Consider the following 16,038-nt stretch of genomic DNA (forward strand, 5'->3'; position numbering starts at 1 on the left):
TGACCACTGAGGTCAATTTGGCCTTAGGGCCAAAACACGTCTGGTCAATTTTTGTACTGTACCATGGTCTGTTTGTATTGGTCATTGCACTGTATCATCATCTGTGCATTGGGAATGTTCTAGCAAGTTTTAACATATGTATGTAGCCTGCGATTCAGGCCTTATGTTTTAAATTTTTAAAATCTATATATGTGTACAATTATAATAAATACTTTCTAAATATATTTTATTTTAGGTTGTAACTTGACCCCTTTATTTTGTTCCCTAGCTAGTATAAATAATTACAATCTAACTGGGTTGAAATTTACAAAAGTATGGTGTGGACTTCTCAGTCCAAGAAATGTACCAGTTCATTATTTGTCTTCTTGGACATTGAGATAGCTGTGTGTGCATGAAATCATCCACTAGAAACCAATTAAAGCATATGTTCTGGAGTTAGAGCAGTATTAAGCGCTGAGTCAGGATTGGTAGTACTTGCAGGCTTGGAGCATCCCACTATATAACTAGGCCTGACCTTGAGGAAATGAAAGGTCAAGCCCAGTCAAAGAGTCCAATCTGAAAAGCTCCCGTGCAATGAATGCAAAACGAGTGTCAAGAATTCAGAATTTAAGAAAAAGTAAGTAAGGAGACAAGGATCTCAGAACTGAATCGTTTGCCAGCTACGTGGTCCAAGCACAGGGCAGAATCCAGCTATGTTGACCCTCCCACTATTGGAATAGTAAGCAGATCTGGAAGAGAGATTTTACCTCATTCCCATGAAATTAAAATCCAAGGCGTGGTCTGTTTATGCTTCAGAATTGTGGTAAAACATTGAGTTGGTAGAATGTACTTCTTCAGATTGCTAATGAAAGCGCATTTTTCATTTTTCCTATATTAAGAATTCCTGTAAGTGGAAAAGTAGCACTACATGTAAAAGACTAGGATTCTTCTGTGCTAATGTTTAGAACATTTTAAAATAGTAGTGCAGTAGTGCACCACAATCTGAAGTGGTGTAGCCTGTTCTCCCATTTCAGCATTCTGCCTCTTCATTCTGTGGCATAGGTAGATCTGAACTAAGTCCAAACACAATCACTTTAATTATTTGAAGACTGGAGTACTTTAGTATGCAGTTATGTAGTAAGCCTTAGAAAGAGAAGTACATAATGATGTTCATGGTTTAAACTGAGGCAAGTATACCTTAAAAGACTGCAGAACCATCCTCCCAATCACAGCTTATATCTTTGTTGTTCTGACTGAGGAAGCCATTTTAAAAGCTGAACATACGTTATGATGGATTTAACCAGGTTTCCTGCCAGTAAAAAGGGGGAAGAGGGGGTCTCCTTTCAAAACCCAAAAAGCTATGTTAGGGTGTCTATGTAGATGCATAGATAAAAGACATGCAGGATGAGGGCTGAAAAAAGAAAAGGAATAACAATGACAACAAAAACATTATTTATAGTCTACCCTTCTTGCCGAGACTGAAGGGATATTACAAGGTGTAAATCAACACCTTGGGACAATGGCTGGGACATTCAGTGAACAACGTAATAGGTATAGATCATAAAAATTTGAAAACCAGCAGAAATCCGATGCAGGACTGATACATAAGCAATTTGACATGACGTACTAAATGGCATGGAAACTACACAATAGGTACATACAGCAGCAGACAGTACTGTGTGCAGAAAGAACACTGTGCAGTTTCTATCCCTTTATCAAAGCATTGCTGTGAACCATTTCCTTACAGCACAGCCTTATTATCTGTAAATAAAAACCCTTCAGTTTTGCAGAGTTTATGGAAAGCTGGGGGAGTGGGAGCTTTCCTGGCTTCTTCAGTCGGGCTGCTCCATAAGGTGGGAGCTTTTACAGAGAATGCATATGTATGGGCTGCTGTTGATTCCACCCATGTGCAGGGTGGTACCTGCAGATGAGCAAAGCTGCTGTGGTGGGGAATAGGGAGAGAGGAAGTCCTGTAGGTATGAGGGACCAAGGCCATGAAGCGCTTTGTATGTGATAGCCAAAACCATGAGTTGAGTCTGGTAACTGATCAGTAGCCAGTGGAGTGACTGCAGAATGGGAATGATATGCATGCTCCACAAAGCTCCTGATAATAACTGAGCTGAAGCATCCTGCACCAACTGGAATCTCTGAGTTGACTTTGAAGGGAGATCTATGTAGAATGCATTATAGTAGTCAAGTTTTAAATGTTACCATACTGTGAATCCAGCTGGCCAAGTTGGCTGTGTCAAGGTAAGGGGGCATCTTTCATGTTTACAGAAGGCATTTTTTTCAGCTGCATTAACTTGCTACTCTAGTAACAATGCTGGATCTAGTACAACCCCATGGCTCTTAACTGAGTCTGCAAGAGTCAGCCAAACTCCATCAAAAGTGGGAGCACTATGTTCTGCTTTCCCAAGCAGCATTACTTTAATCTTATCTGGGTTCAGTTTCAATTTGTTTGCTTTCACCCACTTGACCACAGCTATCAAAAAGTGATTCAGGACCTCTAATGCATCACCAGGGGATCTGGACATAGAGGTGAGTGTCATCCACATATTGAAGAATTTCTATGAAGAATTTCTGCTAAAGGCTTTAAATAGAGGTTGAATAACATGGGGGATAAGTTTGCGCCACGTGGAACCCCGTAAGACGATTCCCACACTGAAGATAGCCGGTGTCCAACAGTAGCCCTCTTACATTTCCTGAGGAGTGACTTAAACCAGTCCAAGGCACATCCTGATACCTACTTCTGCCACCAAATGCCTCAAGAGGATAGTATGATCTACTGTGACAAAGGCTGCAGATAGATCCAGGAGGAGCAACAAAGAAGCATGGCATTTGTTTACACTTAGAGATTGTCTGTGATGGAGTGAATGTGCTATCTGGACCCAACCCTATATAATTTTTTTAAATGTATATATATATATATATATTACAAATTTTAAATACTTGCAAAAAAACCTTCCATCATCCGGTTCTCCGGCCGTGAAAGCCTTCGACAATACATCTTCCATCATAACCTTTGAAAAACATACATGAAAAAAATTACAAAGACATACTGCTATGTCTTTATGCCTGTATCTGAAGGGAGCTTTGACTCCTGGAAGCTTATACTCTGAAAATCTTGTTCATCTCTAAGATGCCACTGGACTCAAATCCGGTTGTTTTACTGCTATGAACATACAAGTATGCTTTCCATCTTTTGGGCTATTAAAGTACAATAAAGATCAACCTGTAAACTGAGTTCTAAACTCCAATAACCTGTCAATGCATGAACATCCTTTACAAAACAAGTTTACCTTGTCTACCATCATTTCAATAACCAGTAATTCAACTTGGACATTTTAGCAATTTGTCACATTTTAAAAACCCATTCTTTAATCATACTTTTTTTAGTACTCTGCCAATTTTCTTAGCAATTAGTATCTTTGCAAGCTAATCTGCATTAATTTGTTGATCTTTCACAGAAACTAAACTCATATATCCTAATCATGTTATTTTAGGATCTTTAGATGATACAATATTGTTAAAGCACAGGACATGACAACCATATGTAGATTTGGTGTGAGAGCCAGTCCGCTTGAAGCCAGCTGGGTGACCTTGGGTCAGTCACATCTTCTAGGAGCTCTCTCAGCCCCACCCACCTCACAGGGTGTTTTGTTGTTGTTGTTATAACAGCATACTTTGTAAACCGCTCTGAGTGGGTGTTAAGTTGTCCTGAAGGATGGTATATAAATCGAATGTTGTTGTGAAAGTGAGTGTGGAAGTCTTATCACAAGTCTTCTGTCTCCTACCAACCAACTCTCCCACTGGCTCCCTCTCACATAATAGAAATGCGAATTAAACCAAGTCTGCATCCTTGCAAGGACATAGTAAACAGTAACACTCAAGCCTGCCAAAGAAGCTACTTTAAGATAACAGCCAACAACCAGTAAACCAGAAAGAAGAAAATAATAGAAATCAAAAGAAGAATTAATATTAAAACCAAGATAAATTAAAATAACTCTTCATGGAGCACAAAACATCCCACCACCCAACTCAAAGCGGAGACGGAAAACCATATTCCATATTCAGATCATGTTTGTTGTTTTAGTCAGGGTAAAAGTGACGGTTTGTCTCATAAAATACTGGAACATCCTTTTTTTACTATTTTTAGTAATTGTTGGCTTTTACTTCATAACTTGTGCTCTGGTTAATAATTCTCAGGGGGAGATTCTTCCATATCTGATGCTAGACACTGATCCAACTATAACCTTGTTGGTTGCTAAATTTCTGCCTTTTGGACAGAAACCAAGCCTGGAATACTGGTTAAACTCTTATGGCTGCCTATCAATAGCCACTGGGAGCATTCTGGTTAAAGCTACAGGTGATCCTTTTATCATTTTGGATTTTTTAACCCCCTGCCATGTATTGGATTTTTAAAATTTTTAGATTTTTCTGCAAACCTGGTGCATTTTTCAGGTGTGTAGAAAGATCTTTTTTGTCTATTCATTGCTCCATATTTAAGTATGCACAGATCAGTGCCTCTTGACTATTAGTATATATGATGATTGGACTGAATTATTTTGACTTTGTTTATTCTTTAAAAGGCAGGCATCTAGCTGCAAGTTGGTGATGGGGAGAATTAATATAGAATATCTGTGTAATTTGTTTCCTTGCATATTTTGGTATTAATTTTGAAATTGGGGGGGGTATGTGCATGAAGATATTTCCTTGCTTTATGGGTGTTTTCTGACATGTATCCATACTTTGTTTTAATTCTCTCTCCTAGCCCTCTTTCCTTTCTGGCTTGTTTTGCATTCACACCTTATCTCACCATGCCAGAGAAACAGCCACATGTAGCAAGTAGGTTTGATGCTGATGTGCTGAATGTACAGTGGGGCCAAACTTTGCTATCCTTCTAGGGCCTGATGCTATTATGAAATACTGCTAAAGTTTTAACTGGGACAATTTTCCACTCATTACAGAGATGAAATTGCTCCAACAACCTTCAATTCCCCTAGAGGATGTTATCAAATAAATGGGGGCCAATTTTTAATTGCCTAACCAACAAACAGCCTTTGTTATCACAAATATAACTTTTATTACATTATATTCAAGACATTAATACATGTATGACAATTAGCTTGTCTCAAACATTTTACAAGGGCTCTTGTATATTTAAGGGCAAACAAACTCTTTTAGAAAATAACATTTAACATGTTCTTAAGCATATTGATTATTACGTAGCATAAAATTTCATGAGTGGGCAGTATATCCTGATATCAGCACACAGGTGAACACTGAAGCCATAAGCTAGAGCCCATTTGTGTAAATGATATTGCTCACAACAGCCAAAGCACAGTGCATTTTACTTTTTCTGCTGCTATCGCTTCCATATGTGCACATGCAGGGGAAAAGTAACCAGAATGCTCCACAGGATTTAATATTACCTAAAGCAAGGTGCAGGCCCAAAATATACACTAAAAGTGACTTTCTATTGAAGTCATATATTTGATGATGCCTGGAAAGGATAATGGTCTGCAGTTAATGGTGCTACGATTCAAATGCACACTCTTATTCTATAGCAGATGCAACCTCCTTCACTCACTGTCCTGTGATTCACTTCTCTGTGGCATGATCCCATGTTGCTTGTGTGTGACAAGAGAGAATATCAAACAATAATTGATATTCAGGGTCTTTCCTACCCAAAAGGTACATGCTACTAGAAGAGGGAAAACAACTGGGTAGGGAAAACCCACATGGTCAGCACCACACATGTGACTCATGCATTCACCAGTGATGTGGAATTCTTAGGAAGGAGTAACAGTTATCTGGTGGTATCTCGAATTCTACTAAACAAGCAAAATAATCTCCATTATTAGACATTTTTAAAATTTTCAAAGCAGGTATAATCACTCATATTTCTGCTACAGTGGTTTGATCCTTTCAAAGTAATGGTTGGTGATGATGCCTAAAATCACGTTTCAGTCATTTTCTGCTTATTGGTACCAAAATAAGCATGTATTTTTGGTTTTCAGGCCATCACCAAGTTCAGGATCTGGTTTCATTTACTGGATAAGAAAAAGCAGACAAGCAAGAAACCATGATTTGGCTACAGACCTGGAGAAGCTTATAAATTTGTTACAAAAAGATGACCATGTTCTGAAATTGTCATGAGCTACAGTTTCTAGAATTTTTCATAGTGTTGGTGTGTTAAAAGAAACCTTCAAGAGTACTGAAGATGAATTTTTGTATTAACTTCCACAGAATACTAATCTTGACATTACTAACATTAGCAACCCGAAATCAGTTTCACCTCTTTTCAGAAAAACAATTTCTGAATTTCCATTTTGACCATTTTTAAAGTGAGTTTCCAAATACGTTAAGGCAACTCTTCTACTTTCTGAGATTCTGGGGACAGCCATCAGTTTTAGGCAGAAGTTATCTGCTTAGTTGACCTGCTTGCCTATATTGATTGCAAACCCAAGTGGACACTTCTAGAGGAATGTTATTCACATTTAGACAGATATTTTCACTTGTAATATCTTCCATATAAAACCCTGAACTGTATATGTTGAGATTATTATTACATTAATTTGCACCGTGGTGCATACAAACCAAGCAGCGATTCAAGTAATTTCCCCCCTTAATTTGGAACAAGGAACATGTAAACCCCATTCTTCAAAAGAGAAACATCTGACTATTTTAAAAAGATGCTGCAATGCCTCTTAGATGCATCCATGTCCAGAGCTGTTCACAGGATATTCAAAGTGGAAAGCCATCCCACACTCTTCGAAATTGAGAAGAAAACAGAGCCACACTTGCACGTATTTTGGAGATGTAGTCATATTTGCTTTGTGCTCATCAATGGATCACTATGTACAGTGAAATGCTGGAAAAAATCCATTTTCTTCATTCATGTCCATGAACCTCACTATTACTGTCAGTGCAATGAAAAGTGAGATAATCAAGGAGGAAAGTGCTCTTATTCAGAACAACATAAAACAAATCTTGGCCTGAGATGCAATTTGTTCTCTAGAGAATTATGACAATGCAAAACACTGTTTGATAAAATGGCTCATATGAGTGTAGATATGGCTGTGGGCATGGCCTCCAATGCCGTGATCTTTATCCGTATACCACTAGAGAAGAAAGAGAAGATGAGATCATCAAAAGCACATTATAGAATAGTCTAAGTAAAGTTTTTTCCCCCATACATGTTAAAATTTCCAACCTGAACCATTCTTTCACATTAAAGCAGGTAATGTAATTTTAGAAGGGAAGATGGCATGATAGAACTTGATCTCATCAGATCTCGGAAGCTAAGTAAGATTGGTACTAGGATGGGGAACCACCAAGGACAACAATGCAAAGGAAGGCACTTGCAAACCACCTCTTCTTCCTTGCCTTGCAAACACCTTGCTGAGTCACCATAAGTAGCTTGCGACTTGACAGCACTACGCACTATAACTGTAAAGTATCTGATAATACAAAATAAAATTGCTATCTGAAGCACAGGCCAACACTCCAAACACCACACTGTACTGAGTCTCAATGGCACAAATATGCATGTATGTAACATTAAAGTTCATTAGTGAAACCTCCATCAAAGAGACCCAGCCAGTGGAGCAGCTATGTAGCTTCACACTGGTACAACAGATGCTGACTGGCATATGAGCACTTTTCTTTTTTTGTTTGTTTATTAATAGCAATAAAGGCCCGTAGAAAGGAGAGAAAGACATTTGGAGCTTAAAAAAGGAAAAGAATAGTATATATTTCATTTCCATTCTTCTCTACAAAATTTATCTTTTTAAACAAAATTACAGTCTCTCCAAAATTTTCTTTTCCACTACTGCCTCCCTTCTACTTGTTTTATATTCCCTCATTACCTTATTAATGATGTGCATATGTGCACTTTTCATAAACACTACCTGCTTATATCACGTCTGTTCCTTAGGTAAAAAATGTTCATGGAAGACTTAATAACTTTGTTAGTTATGAAGACTAAGACTTACCATTGCTTGAAAGTCCACTTCTGCATCAACCAGAGCTTTTGAGATCTGGGCTCCTTGTTGAAAATGAACATTGTCTGGGAATTAAAAACATAGATAATAGACGCTAATAAATACACTGTGCCATGTGTAAGAAAGGAAGAAAAAAAGATCAATGAAAGAGCTCAGCCTCAATTCTGTGTTCCTCCTTATGAAACAGCAACTATTTAGAGACTAACAGAATGGTTCTCAAGGCCATTTAATTGCCATGGCATTTTGTGCTTCAGTTTTATTAGCAGCAACACTCCAATTTTCTGCTAACTGATGATGTCCAGCTTACCATCCGCTGTTCCATGGATCAGAAGATATTCAACATCTCGAAAGTTCTCAGCTCTGGCCATAACAGTGGAATTCTAAAATATATATGTAGAAAGAAAGAAAGAAAGAAAGAAAGAAAGAAAGAAAGAAAGAAAGAAAGAAAGAAAGAAAGAAAGAAAGAAAGAAAGAGAGAGAGAGAGAGAGAGAGAGAGAGAGAGAGAGAGAGAGAGAGAGAGAGATGGTAATTCCAGATATAGTTCATAAAAAACCCCTTCAGTACAACACATTGTTTCTCAATTTACAAAGCACCCCCCCCCACACACACACAGAGGCTATTTCTATAGGGATGAGTAGAATTTGTGTGCCCAAAATTTTGCAAAATAAATTTAGATGTTTCGTGGAAGTCATTAAATGTCTTGATCACATGCTTTGATGAATTGCCAGTTTATTCACTAAGTATAAAAAAACCCCTTGCTTATTTTATATCTACCTCATCTTAAATTTACAAGAATATGTTCAGAGCATACAAAAAAACTGCTGGTTGCATTTATTAAAAATCACACCCATCATATCCTACACTTGGCCATCAAAATCCAGTTGAAATCAATATGCCTTATATTATTTTCTGAAGATGCACAGAACACATTTACACTTTCCAAAAAAGTACCACTTCAGAATGAAGGTGATGAATGACTTGTTAAAATATTTCCTCCTCTCCCCTAAAGATTTGCATAAAGAACATTATTACTTCAGTGAGAAGGCTAGGCTAGAACCCTTCTTCCGCAAAGTGTCTTGAAATTTAATTTGAAATACAAGTTTAGGGTGGAGCTAGACATTGTAGCGCATGGGTCATTTGCTTCTGAACATGGATACAATATTCTGCATGAGCTGAAACTCATCATCAAGGAAAGCCCCACATCAAAACATGTCCACTGTATTCTGTTTTCATTTTACCCACCAAGCAACTCAAGTCATATGGCTAGATCACATTTTCAAACACCACACTCTAATAACCACAGCCCATTGGTTTTGTTGGCAGGGCACTCAATTGTCCTATAGATTTCAAGTTTGCATGTAGGGGAAAACATCTAACAAAGTACAGCTTTCTATTTCTGAATGGCTGGATAACTATCAACTATCCAAAAGACTAGATAAACAGATGTGAATTTTCACAGAAAGAAGCCTATCTACAAGTAATAGGATAGACTGGTGTCAAAAACAAAAACGTTACAGGTCATCTTTTAGCACCTATTCCATTAATTGCTGATTCAGTGAGGACAGCCCATGTTTGGAACCTCAGCTTAACTGGAAAGAAAGAAAAACGATGCACAATGTGCCATGTGTGGCTAGATGCTGCATTGCACATGCACAGCTGGTTGTTCTGTCCCTGTTAATGGTATAAGGGCATGTGCAACATTTAACAGAGGGTTAACAAAGTCCACTTGAAAACACCAACTTCAAATCTGGGGAAGGCTGGGAACTGATTCCATTGCTAAACTTTCTCCTTCAACAAGTGTTTGATGTTGTCAAAGTGCTGTGATAGTTTACAATTAGCTGTTCAGTGGGAGCAGAGGTGCAAATTCTCACATGCCGTAATGAGGATCTATGCAAAAAGGAAAAACTACCTCGCACAAAGACTTCGCACTGCATTCTTCTAGGTCCTGTGGTTTGTTGGTTACCGATATTGACATTTGAGAATGAATTTCGTATTCAGCACAATGCCCTTGTGGCTTGCAGGGAACACATGCACTAAATCAGAGCATCTGGGCCCAGACAAAAACCATGTGCGGACACGCCTTCAGTTTCTTGGTGTGATTGACCTCATTTTTCTGTTTCTGGCAGTCAACTGGTTTCCTATGAGTAGCTCCCAAGAATTAGGAAACAGACAGTAATGAAGTGACTGTCCACATACCTTAGTTAATAAGTAAAACTTGCTGAGTTTTGTTCATAGTGCTTAGCTTACAAGGTAAACTGGATCAAAGGTAGTTCACCCTAACAAGAGAAGAGCTGAGCCCCCCCCCCCATTTCCAGCCAGGGCTTTCAAACAGTGCACATTGATATAGGCCACTGGGATCATTTTCAGGCAAATAAATCCCCGAGCATGACTAAATAGTTTCCAAGAGTCCAACTGCAGAAATCCTCTGCTGCCCTCTGTTAATCTTTTGCTCTAAGGCCACTGCAAGGAGAACAAGGCTTTGTTAAAAAGATCACACAGCAGTCAACATTTTATCAGCATTCAACAAACAAGTTAATGTTTGGCTGGAATCTGAAGGTCTCTCTCCCTTCGGCATATTTTTTGGATAGTAGAACAAATGTCATATCAGTACAAGATGGCATATTTACAAAATTGTACCCTGTTTTGCATAACCTAATGATGCAGCAGTTCTTGAGGACTGAACATTTCAAATCTGCTAGCAGAAGATTGCCAAATCTATGACTGCTTCATTTTCTTGCCAACAGCATATCAAAATTCAGAGAGAGATGCAAAACAACCTCTTTCACAAGTTTAACAGTCCTCCCTGGTTCATGATCCTGGCGGCCCCATGACTCGCTGTATCTGCCACTCCCCTCCCCTCCCTTCTCCTCAAGCCTTCGGCTCAGTCTTTTTACCTCTCGTATTGTGGCAGTCCAGTATCATTCATGGTCTTTCTAGGTTAGCAAAGTGTGTGATGGGTTTCCTTTCCTTTCTGGTCTGCCATCCAGAAAAAACATACAGGGAAGTTCTCAGTTGTCTATTCATTCCTCTCTCTCATGCACACAAATGGTATGCCATTTAATTATTATTCCCAAGCTATCTCTGCTGTACAAGTAACATTTTCAATGTCTTTTTTAAAAAGCTGTTAACAATGATGTGGAAGAGGGCTGAGGTTTAGAAATGATCTTCCTGCGGCATGCAGAATTCTATATACACATGTAAAAGATGCACCATGGATCAGGCCACAAACGACAGTCATAACCTCAACAAAAAATCTTCAAAGTTTCAACTGAATTTATGAATTTCAAAGTCAAGCCAATGTTCTTGAAAGATTAACTCTATAAAAAGGCTGTCATTTAGGGCTGGTTCACTCAAGTTTTTTCACTTAATGACTACCATACTAAGTGACAACTTGCAACTTGCAAGAGTAAGTGGGCCATTACAAGTATATAATCACAGACAGATCTTTCACCAGATCTTTCTGATATCAAACCCAACGGAATCTGTTATATATTCAACTGCCAGTCTTCATGTGCCCTCACTAAGGGATTCACCTGCCTGGGAGAATCGTGCTTCAAAGTATTACTAGGGGACATGCAGTGAGTCTCATCACTTTAGATTAAGGGTCAAGTGCACACAGGTGTGTTAGAAATGATCTCCCTGTGGCATGCAGAATTCTATACACACATGTCAAGGGCACACAGGTTATAGTCTTCCAGTTAGCAGTGGACAGCTCCCTGCACATGAAATCTCTTGACACACAAGAGACCCTAGCCACACGGACTGATCTAAAAGTGGAGCAACAATTCTGAACAACATGTTCCAGCACTGGGTCCATGCAAAATCCAAATTATCTTAATCTGCAGCAGGGAAACGGAACTTAATAGCAGAAAACTCATTTGAGAGACGTGAAAACCAAGCTTTTCCTTCAGAAAAAAACACACAAGCTTCTGCATGCTTAATCATTTATATAAGAAGGACGGTACTGCTATAACAGTATTATTTGGATGAACATAACGGAACTTACCACCTGTCCTGACCTAGGACAAACCCAGCAGTTTGTCACTTCCAAGACTGATTTCAAACAGTATAATGGTGTCATGTTCACACACAGAAATGAGGCAAACACCTATGAAAGACTGGTGCCATATTTTTTCATCAGTGCCTGCATAATACAGAAATGCTCAGTTCCCTTTGATATTAAAAGAATATCCCAGGAGGTTTGAGCCAACAGGTGTGGTGGTGGTGGTGGTGGGGGATTAAAGGTAAAAAAGGTGTGGTGTGGGGGATTATGCAGGGGCAAAATACGTAACTGTCATTCCAATTCTGCGGCTTCTTTCCTTGGCTTAAAAATGCATACAAAACTGGGATGTTATTTTACTTGTTTTATTCTGCTTGGGATGCCTGTATTTTGATTCTTATTCTGAACAGATGCATGCAAAGCATTTTAATTTTATTCTGTGTTTATCATGCATGTTTGATAAATAGATGTGCTAGCTTGGACTACCACTTTGCTGTACACCTCCTTGGTTTCAGCTGGGCTCCAAAGCTTTTCAGCTTTGGAAATAATCACATTTGCAACCTAATCTTATTACATGGGAGTCCTACAAACTTGAGCATTGTACCCCAACTCTGAGTCAGGAGTTCACCCAGCTGCAGCAAAACCAGCTCCTATTTCCATCTGGAATACGTTGGCATTACTGAACTATATGCTCCTCGCCCCCCCCCCCCCAAATCCTCCCAGGTAGGGCTGTCTCAACGAGTTCTTCCTTTCTTCCTAAGTTCAGGATACTGACTAATGATAAAACCAGGGCTTTTTTTCCAGCGGGAACACAGTGGAATGTAGTCCCGGCACCTCTTGAAAATGGTCACATGGCTGGTGGCCCCGCCCCCTGATCTCCAGACAGAGGGGAGTTTAGATTGCTGGCGGGGGGGGGGCAGTCTAAACTCCCCCCTGTCTGGAGATCAGGGGGCGGGGCCACCAGCCATGTGACTATTTTCACCAAGGGCGATTTAAACTTTAAAAACCTCCCCCCTTGTTCCAGCTGACTCAAAGTGACATCATTGTGCAGTCCGGAGTTCCACCACCTCCTTTCCCAGAAAAAAAGCCCTGGATAAAACTGACAACTTGCATTGAAACAGCAAGATGGCCTTTGTTGAACTTTTTTTACACACTTCTGTGTAAAAAAAAGAGAAATGTTGCCTTTCAGCTCTTGAGGAGAGAAAGTGTAGTCCTAAGAAGACGATGCTGGGACGGAGGAGGCATGGAAGCAAGGAACTGCGATTTCAAGATCCTCCACACACTGGAGACAGAGAAAGGGGGGGGGGGAATCCCTCCAAAATTCATTTTTTATTCTGTGAGACAAGCAGAGGAGGGACATTTTCCCTGTGACAGTTACAACATGAATTGAACAAAAGTGTTCACTTTTCCACCTTTAGAGGAATCTATGCACTGCAACAGTCTAATCCGTAGCGCTACTCCCTCCTCCTCCTCCTAGCCTGAAACCTCTCCAATTTAATCCTCTGAGTAACACATTGGAAACCTTTCGCTCTTTGGTACTGGCAGTTTCAACGTGGACACTGCCAGCAATGGATGCTATGCCAAGAATATTCGACTCCTGGCATGAAAGGATTCCATAGTCCTCTGGTGCCATCTGTGCCGTGAAGTTGCAGAGTGACTTTCTGCACCCAGAGCACTAACATTTCAATCTGTAGCAAGTTAAGAGGCATTCATTTGCATAAGTGACTCACTGATCTTAATAGCCCCCCCCCCCTGAAAAAAATTCAAAACCTGTGATGAAGAACTGGGAATTAAGAAACTCCAAGTGGTCATTTCAGAGAAGAGAACTAACAACTGTTCAGATTTCTGAGGCAGTGGACAGCAACAACAACAAACGAAAAACAGGCAAAAGGCTAAAATAAAATGAAAAAAAAAACCCACCCTCATTTTCTTATGTCTAGGATTTTTTTCGAGAAAGTGTTTTTTCCCCTCATGAGAAGGAAAATAAAATTCAAAATAAATTATTTGTTATAGGAAAAGTCATTTCAAGAAGGACTGATTTGATGTGCAGGAACAATGGGATGTAGTGGAACCCCACCCGCCCAGCCCCTTTCCAGTTTTCAGCTTTAATTACTCTTTCCGAGCTGCTTTTTCCTACACAGGATTCCTGATGCATGCTTGCAATGGTATATATGGGAGAGGCGGTTACCATGTAAAAATAGCAGGAAAGAAAAGAATTAAGCAACCTAACCACAAGATTTCTGTTTTCCAAATCAACCTCCTCCAAAGAAACTTCTTTTTTTACAAAGCTAGCCGTCAGAATTTTCTTATATGTGCTTTCATCTAATGCTTGCTTCTGCCCCGGTTTTTAAAAATTCAGTTGTTAATATATTCATTTGTCTTCTCTGCATCCATTTGCTACCCTTCATACCAGGAAAATGCTCTGAACTTTTAAAAATGCTTTTTCACACACCCATTTCACTGAGAAATTTTCAAAGGGATTAACGCCCCCCCACCCCCCACACACACTTTACAGATTTTACAGGCTCCACATATTTAGACTGCATAAAAAGAAACATACATCTGGATATGAACTGCCCAGCTATCAGCAAAGGAGGAACAAATACAAATGGTAAACGTAGTACAACGTACAAACAACAAATAACACACGGGTTGCTGAATTTTATGCTACGTCAGTCATGGGTGCTGTCTGAGGAAAGTCTTTCCTATATTTCCTTTACCTCAGCAGCCACCTGCAAATCCTGAAAAGGCTAGGGGATGAGGAAGCCATGTGGATGAAAAACCCTAAGCGACAGGTGGCTGCCGGGAGGATAAGCTTAGCAAAAAGAAGCATATTTATTTCTATCCTGCCTTTCAGCCACCACGACAGCTAGTCACTAAAACAGAGTAGTATAAAAATGATAAAACAAATGATAAAAAATTATATATATATATATATATATATTATATTTCAAATAATAATAATCTTGTGTGTGTGAACTGAACCTTGCAAAAAGCTTGGTTCGTTGCAAAGGCCTGTTCAGAACCTCCTGTTAGACAATGTTACGCTACATGGATTCATACTCTAGTCTAGTTCAACGTTTGCACTGCAAAATGCCTGGAACATTTGAATTCATCAATAAAACGAAATGTGGTATCTGAAACACAGTTTACCAGAGTTTTGCAATAAATGCTTATACCATATCCAAAAACGTACATGTGTAATCCAAACTAAAAAGATGCAGGAACATAACTATTATAGCATTTTTGAATCAGGAACAAGTATATGAGTAATTCATTTAGAAACCATCTGGAATATATTAACATTCACCCAACAGTAAAAAAGTGTGCATTTTCTATAAAAACTGTACATTACAAAGTCTTCAAAAATGCACAGTGTAGCTTTGCATCTATAAAATTATGTGCTGAAGGTACTATCTTACCTCATAATAATACAGATTGTCATCTTTTGTAGGAAGACACATGTAGCGTTCAGTGTATATAGAATCTATGAAATTAAACAAGTAAGAATCAACACTGTTAAAACATTCTCCTTTTAAATATAGTCCCAACATGACTAAGACAGGTCAGAGAAATGTAAAGAATGCCTATACTAGGACAAACAATACTTTTCTAGTAATAAGTATTCTAGGTAACTTCGTTTGTTTATTAGTAATCAATATACAGTCACCCATGGCAACAGCAATGTTAAGCAATAATAGGGATCATTCCCAAATATCTTCTGCCAAAGGGTTGGCTCCAACCTATTGGTAATTCTGCTGCTTTCTCCAGCCCCCATTACATATGCCTTTTATCCATGCAGGCCCAAGATCTCCAGCACAGTACTTTTATGATCAAGGTAGATCCTCTCTTCTGCTTTACATTAGTGGAAAATCTGATTGATCCACCCCAATGTTACATTAGTACTGTTGTCTCAGAAAGAAAGGAGGTAACTTCATTGTCTATTGACTGATGTCTGTGCTAGTGGCTGAATTAAAATGATACTAACAAAGGAATCCAAAGAATCCACTGAGATATGGCTATTAGAGATGGGTACGAAACAAACCACGGAA

The 16,038-nt window shown here is 39.0% G+C and overlaps 1 protein-coding gene across 1 annotated transcript in view; it reads right to left on the reverse strand.

Annotated features, from left to right (window-relative positions):
* Positions 1 to 5,038: 5,038 nt before the first annotated feature.
* Positions 5,039 to 16,038, reverse strand: part of DPP4 (dipeptidyl peptidase 4) — a 68,959-nt gene continuing 57,959 nt past the window's right edge. The window contains exons 23-26 of the mRNA XM_054970609.1: positions 15,409 to 15,473; positions 8,293 to 8,365; positions 7,977 to 8,050; positions 5,039 to 7,103 (exon numbers count right to left, since the gene is read on the reverse strand). Coding sequence (XP_054826584.1) covers positions 7,005 to 7,103; positions 7,977 to 8,050; positions 8,293 to 8,365; positions 15,409 to 15,473 — 311 coding nt within the window. The 3' untranslated portion in view covers positions 5,039 to 7,004. The remainder of the gene's footprint in view (positions 7,104 to 7,976; positions 8,051 to 8,292; positions 8,366 to 15,408; positions 15,474 to 16,038) is intronic.

This window comes from Eublepharis macularius, chromosome 2 (assembly GCF_028583425.1).
Source record: "Eublepharis macularius isolate TG4126 chromosome 2, MPM_Emac_v1.0, whole genome shotgun sequence".
In the NCBI taxonomy this organism is placed as follows: Eukaryota; Metazoa; Chordata; class Lepidosauria; order Squamata; family Eublepharidae; genus Eublepharis; species Eublepharis macularius.